Source organism: Talpa europaea, assembly GCF_964194135.1.
Source record: "Talpa europaea genome assembly, chromosome: 12".
Lineage (NCBI taxonomy): Eukaryota > Metazoa > Chordata > Mammalia > Eulipotyphla > Talpidae > Talpa > Talpa europaea.
Genome location: NC_140079.1, coordinates 39,644,647 through 39,661,211, shown reverse-complemented (window position 1 = coordinate 39,661,211; position 16,565 = coordinate 39,644,647). Strand labels below are relative to the sequence as shown.

Below are 16,565 nucleotides of genomic sequence, written 5' to 3'. Positions count from 1 at the left end.
AGAGACAGAGTGGGGAACAGAACAGGCAGACTGACTGAAATACACTGCTGAAGGAGCAGCCGGCGAGACAGGAGAGGTCTGCTGCGCCATGTGGGTTGCTCCCTGGCTGGGGATAGAACTCGTGCTGCAGAGGCTACGGATTGCTTCACAGGTTGCGTCTTAACCCCTTGCGCCACCAGGGAGGACCAAGTTTAGTTTCTTGCAGCTGGTTTTGCGCAGGCGCGACAGGCAGGCCCTCAAGGCCGGAAGGCAGCCCCTCCCTGCGCTGATTGGTCATCGCCAATGACTGACGGAGCATCCGGGGCAGGCGCACTAGGCCAGACCCGAAAGGGGCGGCCCCATTCGCTGATGACTGACGTTGAAACAAACCATTGGAAACGGGTCCCTTCGGGGACGAGGCGGGCCCAAAGGGCAGTTAAATTTGCGCGGGAGCGGTCCTGGCGTAGTCATGGCGGCTTTTCGTGACATGGAAGAGGTGAGCCAAGGGCTGCTGAGCCTGCTGGGCACCAACCGTGCCGAAGCGCAGCAACGACGACTGCTTGGGCGCCAAGAACAGGTGGTGGAGCGGCTTCTGGAAACGCAAGACGAAGCGGAGCAGAGACGGCGGGGTGAGGGTTGGGGCGACACCCTTTCCCTCCTTTTCTCCTGGGAACCCCTATTCCCTGCCCTGTACTGCCCTCTCTGAACCTCAGTTTTCCCACCCGTCAAGTGGGCTTCAGGAGAGCAGCCACCTCCCACTGGTGAATGTAGGCGCTCGCAGGAGCTGGGAGATTCAGGTCGGTGGGATTGGGACACAGGGATGAAATCACTGAGTTTGAATACTACCACCCTCACTTGCCAGCTGTGACATTAGAGGTAAGTTACTTCTCTGTGCCTCAGCTTTGTTATCTATACAATGGATGTAAATGACAGGCCTATCTTCTGCTGAGATGGTTCAGATCTCTTACTGAGCACCTGCTGTGTGCCAGGCATACTGCCATCCCTGGAGTGGCAATAGGGAACCAACCAAAAGACAAAATCCCTTGGAGGGCTGATACACCAGTCGGGTGAGGACAGAGGATAAACAAGAAAAATGGGTATGTCAAGGAGGTGATGGGTTAAGGATTTCAGCAATTAGCTTATGATCCCCAGAGATTTCTCTGTCCAGTCTCAGTTTCCTCATATGTGAAATGACCCTCCTGACCTCAATGAAACATTCTTGGAGATGGTGCTTGTGCCATGCTATGCGCAAGGGCTGCCATTGTCATTGCTGCTCTTAGTATTAGGACTTTTTATTGTAAGCTACTGACTTTTTAAAATGTCCAGTCCAGTGGCATTACCTATATTCACATTTTAGTGCAACCATTACCACCCACCATCTGTTTCCAGAACTTTTTCTCATCCCAAACTGAAACTTTGTACCCATTAATCACTAACTTCCTATTCCCTGCTCCCCCTGCCCTGGAAACCATTACTCTACCTGAGGCTCTATGAATTTGACTCCTCTAGGTACCTCATATAAGCAGAATCATGCAATATTTGTCCTTTTGTGTTTGGCTTATTTCGCATTAAGTTTCATCCATGTTGCAGCGTGTGTCAGAATTCCTTTTTTAGGGCTGAATAATAGTCCATTATGTGTATATATACCACATTTTGTTTACCTTGCCTCCATCCTTCAACACTTGGATGCTTTCACACCTTGGCTCTTACGAATAATGCTCTATGAATATGGGTGTATAAATATCTGTTTGAGTCCCTGCTTTCAATTTTTTTGTTTTCTCAGAAATTGAATTGCTAGATCAAATAACTTTTTTTCCTCCCCATCCCAACCCTCAAATGGTAACTTGATGTTTCATTTTTTGAGGAACTGCCATCTTGCCTTCCATTGTGATTTTGGTGCTAGGGGCTTTTAGTACCTTGTTATAGTCTCATTTTATAAGAAGGTGTCATTTAGATTGAGACTTGAGTGTCTATGAAGTTAGCCCTGGGGTTACTCTAGGGGAAGAGTTCCTGCCAGAGGAAACTGATTATGCAAAAATCTTAAGGTGAGAATGAGCTTGGAGACCAGGAGAAAGTGGTAGAAGATGAGGTCAGCAGCAGCCAGACTCTGCCAGGCCTGTGAGCCTCTGGGAGGAGTTTGGATGTTAGCTAAGCATCATGGATGGTCAAGGTTCTCCTCTCCTTTCTTCTTTCTTTCCTCCTCTTTTCTCTGTTAGCTTTGGGGAGATCAGCATCTTACAGCTTACCTGAGTTTCAGCAGAATGGTGGATTTGGGGCTGGAGGGGTAAGAGCCAGTGTTCTAGGGAGCCAGGACTTTGAATCAAAAGGATCCAGTTCAGGGCCTCCCTGGTAGCACAAGGGGTTAAGCACCACACTGTGAAGTTATCTGCAGCCTCTGCAGCATGAGTTCAATCCCCAGTCTGCCAGGGAGGTACCCACATGGCACAGCAGACCTCTCCTGTCTCGCCCACTGCTCCCCTCAGCAGTGTATTTCAGTCAGTCTGCCTGTTCTGTTCCCCACTCTCTCTCTCTGGTGAATCCTCTCACCTCTTTCCTCCGCCCCTCCCCACACACACACACCACTGGTGTGTTATAAATAAATAAATCTTTAAAAAAAAAAAAAGGATCCAGTTCAAACCCCAACTCTGGAGATATGTGCGCGGGGACAAGTCACTGAACTGCTTTGGGTTTCCATTCTTCACCTCTTAGACCAGGAGTGGAGTTAAGCCACTTTCCTGAGAAGATTGTAAGAACACAGTGAGCAGAGCTCTGAAGTCATCCTGAGGCACTTAGCACTCAGGTCTCTGCACCTTATGACAAATGTCTACACACAAGAGTTTACTCCCTAGAGTAGAATCCATGGAAACGTGGTTGCCTTGGCAGGAGGGTGACTGGAGAAGGCATAGGAAGGCTTTGTAAGACCCAGGCCCTCAGCTGTCCTCACAGGAAATCAGCAGGCACTATCTCAGACAAATAGAAAAATAGCAGCATAAGCAAATTAGTTAGAAATATGAAGTTCAAGCCAGAGAAAACAGTGAAGGATTCAAAGTGTCTGCTTCAGAGGCATGGAGCAGATTAGAGATGGTTTTGTGTGTGTGTGTTTGAATTTCCACAACCATATGTATACATGTAATACTTTGATTAAAATTAGCATAGTGTAAGTTTGTTAATAATTCAGTATTGCCCCTTTGGGTGGTATTTTCATTTTCATCTGTGTGTTGTCAGACTTGGCAGGCTTCTCTGACTATGGGAGGGAAGAAACACAGTCGCCTTCTCAATGTGTTTTTATAATCTTTCTGGGTGTTTCATTCAACATACAGCCATGCCTTGTTCAGTGACCTTTTGATCAAAGATGAACAGCATATCCGCTGGTTGCCCTGTAGGCACCACCATAAAGCCTGGTGTGCAGCAGTCTGCACCATCTAGGTCTTGTTGTCTGTAGGGTCAGGAATGGACACAGTGCAGATTTTCTATGATCCAGCAGATCGGGTAAAGGAGGAGTCTGAGTCCTCAGTGGCTTTTTGCAGGCTTTTATTGGGATTTACCTGGTACACAGCAGGCAGGGATGCTGGGGGGCTAGGAGGCTGACAGGCCTCCTAGCCCCTAGCAAGTCTTCATTCTATCTGGGCTCTCCTGTGTTCTCTGCTTCTCTCTCAGCTTCTTCTGCTGCTGGTGTCCCCGTGACACCGCCCTAAAAGTCCAGTCTCTCAGCCCAGTTGTACCCACTTCAGATGCCTGCCATCAGGCATGCCTTCAGGAGCACAGGGTTCCCTCCTCTATCCTGATGGCGGGAGGGCAGAAAAGCCTGATACCTTTTACCTACCCTACATTGTCGCACTATGATATTCCCACAATCACAAAATCGCCTAACAACACAATTCTCAGTACCCATCCTTGTTGGTAAGCACACATGAGTGTATGTCTATTCTGAGTACGAGCTGACTGTCTGGTGAACGTAAGGTGCGATTTCTGATTCAAAGAGGAAGCCAAGGAATAGCAGTGGAAGCGATGGGAGCTGTCATGGAAGCACAATCTCCCGGGGCAGGAGGGGATGCAGCCTAGCTGCCTGCACCAGGCACTACCTGGGAGGTCCTGGAGACTGGGTACTTGTGTACCAGGTGATAGCAACGCTGGAGCATGTGGAGGCCCTGTGGGAAACAAGGTGTATTGACAGCGTGAAGAGATAATAGGACACTGGGGCGAAAAGCCGGGCAAGGATGGCACAAATGGTGAAAGGGGCCTGGATTTTCTGGGGAGCCCCTGGGGCAGTAGAGGCCTTTGAGCAGGGGAATGACTTTATATTTAGCCTCTAATGCAGCCATTCTGGAGGCAGAGAGCTGAAGGGACTGGCAGTTTGGCAAAGGCAGAGACCAAAACAGAACACGGAGCGGAGGCTACTTGGGTGTCCTGGAGGGGTAAAGGTCCAGCACAAGCAAGACGAGGGGGCATTCCAGCCAGGAGAGCTAAATGGTGAGGGAAAGTGAGTTCTGCTTGGGCAACAGGGTTGCCCATGACATTATAAATTAGTAAGAGTTGCAAAGAAGGATGGATTTTACTTTGTGGGTTCATATGCTTTTTGATGAAATGAGAGTGTTTATAGAAGGTCCAGGTGGACGTCTGTGACAGGCATTTGGAAATTGGATGTGTAGGCGTGGGCGTTACTGCTGACAAGGTAATGGGGATGTTGGCGGGTAAGGCTGAGGCAGCAGAAAGATAAATGGCTCCCCTAGGGAAGGACAGACCCCAGGGATCCCGACTTTAGGGGACTCAGCCTTCTCTGTTCCCTTGCAGAGATCCTGGCCATGGAGAGGGAAGTGGCCCAGAACCTTCTTGATGCAAAGGAGCAGGTGCAACAGGGCGGTGCCAGGCTGCAGCAGCTTGAGGCCGAGCTTCAGAAGATCGGGGAGGAGGACACGCATCTGACGGGCAGCCTCCTATATCCTTTCCTGCATGCACTGAGTGGGTCACACCAGGCAGTGTGGTGGGAGCTAGAGGCCTTGGGCCCTGTATGGCTTGGGTTATCACGTGGGCCACTTTCCTTCCAGAGCATGGGTCTTTAACTGCCTGCTCTACCCAGCTCACCCGGGAACTGGATGAGCTCAAGGAGATCGAGACTGACCTGGAAAGAAAGGAGAGGGAAGTTGATGAAGACACAACGGTCACCATCCCATCAGCAGTGTAGGTCCCACAAATGCACACATGAGTGTGTGTGTGGGTATGTGTGTTCAGTCATCGCTCTTTGTTGATATTAGGGTAACTTTTCTCTCTCTCTCTTTCTCTCTCTCTCTCTTTTTGGTCTTATATAGGTATGTGGCTCACCTTTATCACCGGATTAGTAAAATTGAATGGGACTATGAGTCGGAGCCAGGGATGATCAAAGGCAGTATCCTTAGTGGAGAAAGTGAAACCCTGAGCGCAGGCACTTTGGAAACAGCATTTCCATAGGACCCACCCATACTACTGGGACTCAAACAGAAGTCTATACACTCATGTTCGTAGCCCAAAGACAAAGCAGCTCCTGTGTCTTGTCAGCAAACGGCTGGGTACATAATATGTGATGGTCTGTATGATGGAGTATTGCTCAGCCTTAAGAAGGGAGGAAATCCTGGTGCATGCTGCAGCACACATGAACCTGGAGCACATCATGTTTCGTGACATCAGCTGACACAAAAAGACAAGTACTGTGTGATTTCACTTACTTGAGTCAGAGTCACAAAGGCAGAAAGTAGGATGGTGAACATCAGCCATCGGGGGAAGTGTATGAGAAGTTAGTATTTTTTTTTTTTTTTTTAATAGAGGCATGTTTTATTTATTTATTTATTTATTTGTTTGTTTTATTTATACATGCACTGGGTACAGTCAGAAGCGCGGGAGGGTGAGAGAATTCACCAGAGCCAGAGCGGGGAGCAGAGCAGGCAGAAGGACCGAAGTACACTGCTGAGGGGAGCAGCGGGCGGCAGGAGAGGTCTGCGAGCCATGTGGGACCCTCCTCCGGTGGCCGGGGAGCAGCCGGGGATCGAACCGGCGCCGCAGAGGCCGCAGGCAGCTTCGCAACCCAGCGCTCAACCGCTGCGCCACCAGGGAGGCCCGAGAAGTTAGTATTTAACGTGGACAGAGTTTCAGTTTTTTGAGATGAAAAAGTTCTGGAGATAACTGGGGGGGATGATTGCACAACAACATGAATGTGCTTAATTAAGCCACTGAACTGAAAACTTGAAGATAGCAAACTTTATGTATCTTTTACCACAATTTTTCAAAAAGTTATAGTGCATTAGAGAATTTAACTTTTGTTTACAAAAATTAGTTTCAATCTCGAAACATTTTTTTTACCGTATTTTTTTTTAAAGATTTATTTATTTATGCATACAAGAACTGGGGTACAGGCCAGAGGTGCAGGGGGTAAGAGGATTCACCAGAGACAGAGTGGGGAACAGAACAGGCAGACTGACCAAGTACACTGCTGAGGGAAGCAGCGGGCAAGTCAGGAGAGGTCTGCTGTGCCATATGGGTAGCTCCCTGGCCAGGGCTCGAACTCATGCTGCAGTGGCTGCGGATAGCTTTGTAGGTTGTCTTAACCCCTTGCGCCACCAGGGAGGCCCTCAATCTTGAAACATTTTAACAGTTACTCTTTCCCTGTCTGGTGGTGGACAGGGCTATGTGCAGTTTCCTTACATTTCCACCTCAGTCCATCACGGCCCCAGCATTGCCCAGCCCCTCCACCTGGACAGCACCCAGCACTCCAAGAAATTCATCAGCGACTATCTCTGGAGCTTTGTGGACACAGAATGGTAACCAGGAGCCTCTTGGACTGTCCTGCACATGGGGAGTCAGCATGGTGGGAGGTTGGTGGTGAGATCAATTTAATATTAAATGTTTATATGTAAATGGATTTTTTTTCCTGGATTTTTTTTCCTGGATTTCCTGACTTACCTGTGCAGGCCTGTAACTTCACCTTAGTGACAATACCTTCAAATGACACCATAGTACATGGAGACAAATTCCAGGTGTTTATCTTTTTTTTTTTTTAAGATTTATTTATGCATAGAACTGGGGCATAGGCCAGAGGTACAGGGGGTGAGAGGATTCACCAGAAACAGAGTGGGGAGCAGAACAGGTGGGTTTACTGAAATACACTGCTGAGGGGAACAGCAGGTGAGACAGGAGAGGTCTGCTGTGCCATATGTGGGTTAGCTCCCTGGCTGGGGATCGAACTTAGGCCACAGTGATTATAGCATAATAGCATTGAGACTTAGCTCCTATGCCACCAGGGAGGACCCTATTGTTTTTTATTCAAATTTGACTTTTTTTACTCATTCAAGGCATGTGTTTGAATGTCACCGTGTGCCCAGAAATGTACTCATAGGTGGTGGAGGCGTCAAAGGTGAACTGGTGCCAGAGCCTTCCGCCACAGTGAGATCTAGTGCAGCTGTGGATGCACTGAGGAGCTAGGTGCCGTGAGCTGTGAACTAAGCAAAGTACAGAGCTGTGTGCCAAGTGTTACCTCATTAAAACGATAAGACACCAACCAAGGAAATTTTCCCTGGGACTTATGGGGGAAGCAGAATATATAGATAGTCCATGCCCAGGTTTTCCTTGGGGGATCCACTGTCCCCCCCTCCCAACTCTCAGTGCATGTGACTTACATAGGGGCTCATCCCTGGCCCCAAGGTGGGTTTTGTGTCAGAACCGCTGGCTCCCTCCCTGATATACATTCTCTCTCCTTTGTAAGGGAACCCTTTCAACTACTAGGTTAAAAGATGAATTTCCCAGCCTCCCTTGTAGTGAAGTTCAGGCCAATGAAATATAAGCAGAAGTGTTATAAAAGGGTCTAGGGACCTCCCTGGTGGCACAAGGGGTTATGACGCAACTTATCAAGTTGATCACAGCCTCTGCACTATGAGTTGGATACCCGGCTGGCCAGGGAGCTACCCGCATTGCGCAGCAGACCTCTCAGGTCTTGCCCGCTGCTCCCCTCAGCAGTGTATTTCTCAGTCTGCCTGTTCCGTTCCCCACTCTGTCTCTGGTGAATCCACTCACCCCTCACCTCTGGCCAGTACCCCAGCTCTTATATGCATAAATAAATCTTTTTTTTTAAAAAAAAAAGCTTTTAGAAGGATCCTTAAAAGGCCTCAGTGTGACCTTTCTTCCCCTTCTCCACCATTTCCTGGGATTTGGATGTAATAGCTGGAACCCTAACAGCTATTTTGCCAAATTAAGGAGTGTGCAGTACTCCAGGGATGATAGACTGTCCCCTGATGAAGATGAAGCCAGGCATCAGCACTGGACTTCTTTACATGAGGGAGGGAACTCTGTCTTGTGTGTGCCATTGCTGTTTTGTTTTTTTTGTCACGAAAAGCCAGCATGAACCCTAACTGCTTGTTTGCAGCCTGCTGGTCTGTCTGAGGTTGGAGACGAAAATAGGATCCCATTGACATGTTGTCCCCTGACACAGCCCTGCCTGAAACCAGCAGATGTTAGGTACATGAACCTCTGACTGTTGGATTTTGTGTGCCTCTGTACAACTAAATAATATACAGTAAGCTCAAATAGCATTTTTATTCAGAGAGAGGCATTTTAAACAGAACAGTGAGTTCTAGCAGCATCTGAACCATCAAGTGTGCACCAAATTAGCCCATTCCAGTCCTGAGCAAGGGAATCTGCCTGTCAGGACTCTAAAGGGATGGAACCCCCAAAAGAGGAGTTGTTAATCAGTCCCTGACATATAGGGCCCCAGTCCATTCAACTCCCAGTGAAAGATTCCCCAGAAGAACTTTAGAGGCCCTGCCTTTATGCCAAGAACCTGGCTTTATGTATTCAGGTAATATTCACACAGGTCATTTTCGTTTTCTATTTATTTATTTATGCTATAAGAGCTGGGTTACAGGCCAGAAGTGTGGGGAGTGAGAAGATTCACCAAAGACAGAGTGGGGAACAGAACAGGTGGATCGACTGAAATACACTGCTGAGGGGAGCAGCGGACAAGACAGAAGAGCTCTGCTGTGCCATGTGGGTATCTTTTTGGCCGAGGATCAAACTCATGTTGCTTTGGCTGCGGATAGCTTCTCAGTACTGCATCTTAACCCCTTGCGCCACCAGGGAGGCCCCTCATTTTCATTTTCAAGGTCTGTATAGTCTTTGTTGGCCCGAGATGGGAGCAGAATCCCCTGCGTGCACTTTCAGTCACCTCCGAAGCGCATAAAGGCTCCAGCTAGATGGTTTTCCCACCTCTGCCCTTGAGACTTTAGGACTGGGTCATTCTCCGTGGCAGAGGCTATCCTGGACACTAGGACTTTAGCAGCATCTCTGGCCTCCATCCCTTAGATTCCAGGAGTGTGCCCCTTACTAGTGACAAACAGACATGTTCCTGGCTGGTGTCCTTTGGAAGACACACAAGGCCACCCACCTACCCACCCTGAGGTCTTAACCAGAAACTAGCTAGGGCTCAGCTGAGTACATTCTTGGTCACCTGTGTGAGTAAAAGTGCCGGAGCACCCCCACCCTGGTGGGCTCCAGGTCATGTTAGGATAAACCAGGCCCAGGAGTCCACCAGCATGTTTCCCCCAGGCATTCAAATAAGTGCGCACGCAGCGCGCCTGGGAGAGAAAGCCACAGGACAGTTGCCAGCACAGACCCTGGTTATCCACACCCCTGGCCTGGGCCCCTAAACACACAGGGGTCCTGCATTCCCTCCCAAACAGTTACTGTGTTCAGGAAGGGGGCTAACGAGGTATGAGCCGGCCGTGAATTCAGTTTCCCCAAGAGAAAGAAGGTGGCTTCAGAGAGGCGACATGAACCCAGATTTAGAGGGACTGTCCTCTTGTCTCCCCAGGCTGCCCTGGAACAACCAAAGGAGTGAGCAAGCTAGTGAAGAACATAACAACCAGCAGGGCCCAGCGGGCGGGTGCAGGGAGGTGTCTGAGCTCACAGGGGCTGGGAGAGGCTCGGGCCCTCTGAATGCCTGGGCCCTGACTCATAGCTGCATGCTGGCTGGGTGCCTGGGATAGCCTCGGGCCCGTGGCCTCCTGCTCCTGCCTATTCTTCCTCCAAGAGCCAGGCAGTGACCAGTGCCTTCCTGAATTATGGAGCTTAGCCAGAGGCACAAGGAGTACTCACCCCAGCCTTTTTGTGGGAGCAGCGTTTGAAACCCTAGGACCAGGGAATGAAGAAGCAGGTCAGCAGCCAGCACATGCAGATCTGAGACTACCCCTGCTGGCACTACCCCAGTACTCCCTGTGTCCTACCCAACATCACCCCAAACCCATCAGGAGTATCCATTTCACATATGGGGAAACAGGCACAGCACCATCAAGTCACAGGACAATGATGCCCTGGAGTCTGAACTCTAGCAGTGGGCCCCAGGGTCCATGGAGCAGTACTGTAGCTTTTGGAATGAGAAACATCCTGCGAGACAGCTGCCTCTTATCCAAGGTCACCCAGGTGGTAGAGACCATGTGAGGACAGGCGCTCATGTCTGCACTGGCTGAAATTCTAGCTACTTAAAATCATTGACAAGTGGTTGTGGGTCAGATATCCACAGACCCAGCTGACCTGGCAGACAATCGCTGTGTCTGGGAAAATCTTCAAGTGTGGATGAAGTGGCAGAATGCCACCCGCACCTGGCCTCCAGCAAGAGTGGTGGTGTAGTGAGCTGCCTTTCCTGGGAATGCGACAGGGCATCTTCCTCTGAACACGCCCGGGCCTTCTCTGTGACCACGTGGGTCATCCCTCCCTTTAATCAAGCCCTACTGAGACCAGGTGCTCCCCGGTCCTGGCGGAAGACTTGGGCAAACTGATCCTACTTTACAGATCAGTGGGTAGGGGAGTGAGTGCTCAAGGGTGGACTTGAACCTAAGCTTGTGGAATCTGAAGCTCTGATCTGTCTCCCCTTGGCCTGAGGCCTTACGGGAAGACTGTTCACTGGGCATGGAAGTGACGGTGCTCTGGTCCTGTCACCCCTGACTGACTCAGAAATGTGGGCAGGATGTCTGTGATGTGCGAGGCCCCTGTTCAGGGGCCACATTCCAGAGGGAGCCATGACAAACGGGTCGTGTGGATACCATGTACGTGGCCCCAAATTGCTTTACAGAGGAAGAAACTGAGGCAGAGAAGTCCAGCTGGGTAAGGCTTCACAGCTGATGGGTGGCGAACCCTTTGGAATGGATGCAGAGCTTAGGTTCTTTCAGAAAGGAAGGTTTCTTTTGGGGGCCAGCTCTGTAGGAGACCTCAGGGAGGAGGTGTCCTCTGAGCCACAGGGGTCAGAAGTGTGGAACTAGTAATCCAGGCTGGGGGAACAGCTAGTTTGAAAGCGGGTGGGGACAGCAAAGCAGTCACATGGAGGGAACTGAGATGCCGGATGGTGCCAGTCTACTGTAGTCCCAAGTGAGATCTGGGGACAATTTTCAGATTCCAGGTGGCCTGACTCAGCCTCTTGACACAGGTCACAGCGCAGCAGCCAGCAGTTCTCACTGTGGGCCTGGCCTTGCTGTGAGCCCCCAAGCTCCCTTACCCCCCTTCCCAGGCTCAGCTCGGGAACCCAGGCTGGGGTTAGTAGAGCAGCTGGGCCTGGGAGGAGAGGATGCGGGAGGGAGGGAGCCCCTCCACGGAGGGTAGGAAGCAGCACTGAAACTGGAGCTGCTGGGAGGGAGAGGTCACACCAGACCTTCAGTACCCGCCCATCCAGCTCAGTGCCAGCTCATCCCTTCATTATCACCAAGGGAACTTGCTGTGGGGAGAGGGGTGCTGGCCCCCATGGTGGGGGAAGGCCTATGGGGGGGGCAGCAAATCCTCTCCTTCCTACCTCCTCCCTTCCCGCCACAGATCTGGACCCAGGCCCTCCAGCTCCAGCCTGACTCACCGAAGGCAGCTGCAGATTGGGGGGTGAGGGGGAGACGGCACAAGATGGGTGTCAGTCTCAATCTCAGAGTAGCAGTTTCCTCCCACCACCCACCAGATTCTGGCTAGAACTGCTGAACCCACAGAGACGGGGGGTAAGACTTGGACCCATCTGTACCCTGAAGCTCCAGACTGTCGCCCCACCTCTGCCCCTGAGGACCAGCACTCCGGAAGTTTGCTACTCTGAGTAACTGCCTTGCAACTTACCTAACTGACCTAGGTGACATCCACACCTTTCATTAGGGGGCCTAGTTCTGAGCTCAGGGAACCAGAGAGAGGACCACCCCCAGAGGGACCTTTCCCAGACTGTGCCCCCTCCACCCCTGAGCTGCTGGAATAGGTGGTGAGCCCAGCCTCCTCTCCCCGCCTCAGATGGCCAAAGTCAGCAGCTGAGAGATTAAAATGTTCACTCTTAATTGTCCCTCATTCCCCTCCTCTGTGCCATATTCAGTGCCACTGAATAACTATTCCTTAAATAGAAAACAAACCAGCCCAGATACCAGAAATTTCCATCATCTCTGACCTTTGCCCAGAGGTCCCCAGCCTGCCCCGCCTCCCTTAACATCTCTCAGTCCCTCCTCCTTCTATTCAAGTTCATGTGTCCCTTTTGCCACTTGGCTAAGCATCAGATCGGTCAATCAACCAATTATCGACTGCCTGGAGCAGGCTCCAGACGCTTCCTGTGTGGTCAGTTCAGTTTTCGCCCCCAGAGGCGTTTTTTGGAACCTTCCCAAGACAAAAGATGGAAGGAAGGAAGGAAGTGCCACCCTGTGGACACAGCAAAGATAACAGCCTGTTGTCCCAACAGGCGTGTGCAGAGTGGGCACCCCGCCCCTCCTCCACCTTGGGCCCCTCCACCCCCACCCACAGAGGCGGGAGGTAGAATTAGCACTGCCCCATTTTTGGTTGGAGAAACTGAGGTTCTGATGGACCCAAAGTCTCTCATCTCAACCTAGGCAGCCCAGCTCCATCTGCGCTCTCTACCACCCTCCCTCTGGGCACCTGCTCCCCACATATTCCCATGTTCCCTTGCTTCACTCCCCTGGACAGGGAACCCCATTTTCTAAATCCTGCTGGGTTTAGCCAATGGGGGGCACTGGTAGGAGGGAGCACAAGGGGAGGGGAGAGGCTGAGCTCCTCTCCCCTCTCTCTGCCAAGGACAGTGTCTCCTCCAGGACTCCCACCACCCGGCTCCAATCACAGCAACAGCGCTCCCTCCCTCTGTCCTCGCACCAGTAGTGCTGGTAGCTTTCTCGGTTGCTTATTTCTGCCTCTATCATTGTTCCCCATTTGGCTTACAAAAATTATTTCCATTATTTGGTATTTTATTATTTTTCTTAAAGATTTATTTATGCATACAAGAGCTGGGGCGTAGGCCAGAGGGGCAGGGACGGGTAGGAGGGGTGAGAGAATTCATCAGAGAGAATGGGGAGCAGAACAGGAGGATCTACTAAAACACACTGCTGAAGGGAGCAGCAGGAGAGGTCTGCTGCGCCATGTGGGTTGCTCCCTGGCATGCTGCGGATAGAACTGCAGCGCTGCAGTGGCTGGGATAGCTTGATAGTGCTGTCTTTAACCCCTGCACCACCTTTAAACCCTGCGCCGCCTCGGAGGCCCTATTTGGTATTTTAAATCGTGGTCCAATCCACATAACGTTTACCATCTGGGCCTCCCCAGTGGCACAGTGGGTTGAGCACCGCACTGTTAAGCTGTCCGCAGCCTCTGCAGCATGGGTTCAATTCCCTGTCGGCCAGCCAGGGAGCAACCCACATGGCACGGCAGACCTTCCTGTCTCTCCTGTCTCGCCCGTGGTCCCCTCTGCAGTGTCTTCAGTCCGTGTGCCTGTTCTGCTCTGTCTCTGGTGAATTCTCTCACTCTCCTGCACCCCAGCTCTTGCATAAATAAATATATCTTAAAAAAATTTACCATCTTACCCATTTTCAGTGTCTGTGGTGTCAAGCACATTCACACTGGGTGGCCCTCACCGCCATCTCCAGAACTCTTTATTTTGTAAGACTGAAACTCTACCCTTGAAATACCAAGTCCCCAGGCCCTGGCCCCCACCCTGCTACCTTCTGTGCCTGTGAGCTTGACTGCTCTGGGGACCTCATATCAGTGGAATCACATAGTATTTGCCTTTATATGACAGGAATGTTCAAGGAGATTTGTGTCCTCAGGGTACACCCTTGTTGAGGTCTGTGTTAGAATTTCCTTCCTTTTTAAAGCTGAGTATATCCTATTGTCTGGATTTACCCAGTTTTGTTTTTTCTGTCATCTGTAGAGGGACCCTTGGGTGGTTTCTACCTTTTGACTACTGTGAGTAATGCTGTTTATGAAACAAGTGTCTGAGCCCCCGCTTTCAATTTTTTGCTGCCTACACCCAGTAGTGGCTGGATCATCTGGTAACTTTTTTTTTTCTTTATAGAGGCATGTTTTATTATATACTTATTTATTTGTTTGTTTGTTTTGTTTATACAAGCACTGGGTACAGTCAGAAGCGCGGGAGGGTGAGAGAATTCACCAGAGCCAGAGCGGGGAGCAGAGCAGGCAGAAGGACCGAAGGACACTGCTGAGGGGAGCAGCGGGCGGCAGGAGAGGTCTGCGCGCCATGCGGGACCCTCCTCTGGTGGCCGGGGAGCAGCCGGGGATCAAACCGGTGCCGCAGAGGCCGCGGGCAGCTTCACAACCCAGCGCTCAACCGCTGCGCCACCAGGGAGGCCCCATCTGGTAACTTTTTATTTTGTTTTATTTTTTTTAACAAGTATGTACCAGTTAAGAAGTAATTTAGTATCCCAAAGTTGGGGTCACCATGTGCCCAGGTCCCCCTTCACCTCCCAGTGGAAAGGATGGAGAGGTGGGATGGAGTCAGTTCAGACCTTCCACGTGTCTCGTGCCTGGTGGTTGCCCCAGGTTGACACCAGGCGCCGGGTGCCATCTGTGCATGAAGACCTTGGGTGGTCACATCTGCGCACAGCGGGGAAGGCCGGGTTGTTCAGCCAGCAGCTCCTGGTCTGGTTCTGGATGGGAGAGTGACTGTCAAAGGGGCGGTCTGGCAGTTGCTGATTTTGACTGTTAATCTCCTGCCATGGTGCAAAGGGAAGCCCTCACAGGTCAGCACGACCCTTCGTGGAACTCTTTTTCATTTTTCAATGAACAGCCATGCTGTTTTCCACAGGGGTTGCTCTATTTTATATTCCCACTGGCCAGGAACAGGGCTCCAGTTTCTCCACATCCTCACCAGCACTGTTTTTCTGTCGTAGTTTTGATTACATTCATCCTCATGTGTGGAGGTGGCATTTCCTTCAGTTTGCTGCAACAGGTCTTTATAAATTAGGTCTCTGCACTAAGTTCTTTCTACCGAATGACATTTGTGTTCCTGACTGCACCTAGTTGATACACCAGGCCTGTTGGGAGGGGTGGGGGTGTAGTGCAGCCTGTAGTTCACTACCCTGGTGCCTGTGGCTCTAGCCAGATGTTGACATGATGGAATTTGAAACTAGGTTTACCAGAACTTATAATTATTTGGATTTGTGCTGTGAAATCTCACGATATTTTGTGCCATGATGAATTTAATAGTTACAGTTTTATTCTTTGATTTTATGCCAGCCATTGCAGGGGCCTAAGGATTTGAAGAGAAGCATTCTTCAGAAATACCACTAGGGGGCCTTCCCTGGTGGCCTAGGGGTTAAGTTTCAGCACTATCAGTACTAAGGCCTGAGTTCCATTCCTGGCCAGGGAGCTGACCCACATGGCACAGCAGACCTCTTCTGTCTCGCCCACTGCTCCCCTCAGCAGTGTATTTCAGTAGGTCTGCCTGATCTGCTCCCCACTCTGTCTCTGGTGAATCCTTTCACCTCCCTACCCGTCCCCCACCTCTGTCCTACACCCCAGTTCTTCTATGCAAATATATATACGTATATATCACTTGTGTATTGATGGAGCTACCTTGGGGAAGAGGATATCTCATCCTATCTCACTTTTTTCCTCCAGATCTTCATGCGGGCAGTTCTTACTATTTTTTAGGGAAAAAACATCCCTCCCTAGATAAAGAAGTCTCCTCTCTGCCACTCACTTCTTCTCTGTCCCATTACTCTATTTATTATTCTTCTAGAACATTCTACAATAGTGATTGTGTTTATTTCCCATTCTAATATGTCAGTTCTTTGAGGACACATACTGTCAATCACTTCATTTTCTTCTACTCACTGAAGTCCCCGCATGCCTGGAACAAGACCTAGCATATAATAGGTACCCAATAAATGTTTGTTGAATGACTGAACAAGCAGGAAATTAAAGCAAAACTGCAACTTAGGGACACACAAAGCAGACTGGGAAGGAAGAGGGACGCATTGTGCATTATCATCCACCAGGAACTGTGGGATCCTCCCCTAAGCCCCTAGCCTCCTTGGGGAGCCCTGAAGCTCCAGGGACATATTCCAACCCATTAGCAGGAGGAAGTGAACAAACAGAAGATGAAAATGCATCAGGTTTGCCAAATGGTTCATTTAAGAAATTTAATTGATCACAGTAAGACACTCAGTCTATAAAAACATTCTATACAGTGGTTTGAAAGAGCGATACCCAGCCCCCAAAAGCAACCTGTATTTACAACAGACATGATTTTCCTGAAGAGTGTGGTACACGGTTGGTGCAAATAATCTTTGTACAGAAAGACAGGCATCTCCGACAGACTC

General features: G+C 50.2%; 1 protein-coding gene across 1 annotated transcript; it reads left to right on the top strand.

The window, feature by feature from the left end:
- Positions 1–443: 443 nt before the first annotated feature.
- Positions 444–6,771, top strand: SPC24 (SPC24 component of NDC80 kinetochore complex; the record flags this gene model as incomplete). Its single annotated transcript, XM_084249019.1, has 5 exons — positions 444–608; positions 4,771–4,955; positions 5,057–5,157; positions 5,286–5,362; positions 6,665–6,771. The coding sequence occupies exons 1-5, from the start codon at positions 449–451 to the stop codon at positions 6,769–6,771; spliced, it is 630 nt and encodes a 209-aa protein (XP_084105145.1). The 5' UTR covers positions 444–448.
- Between the last annotated feature and the right edge of the window lie 9,794 nt (positions 6,772–16,565).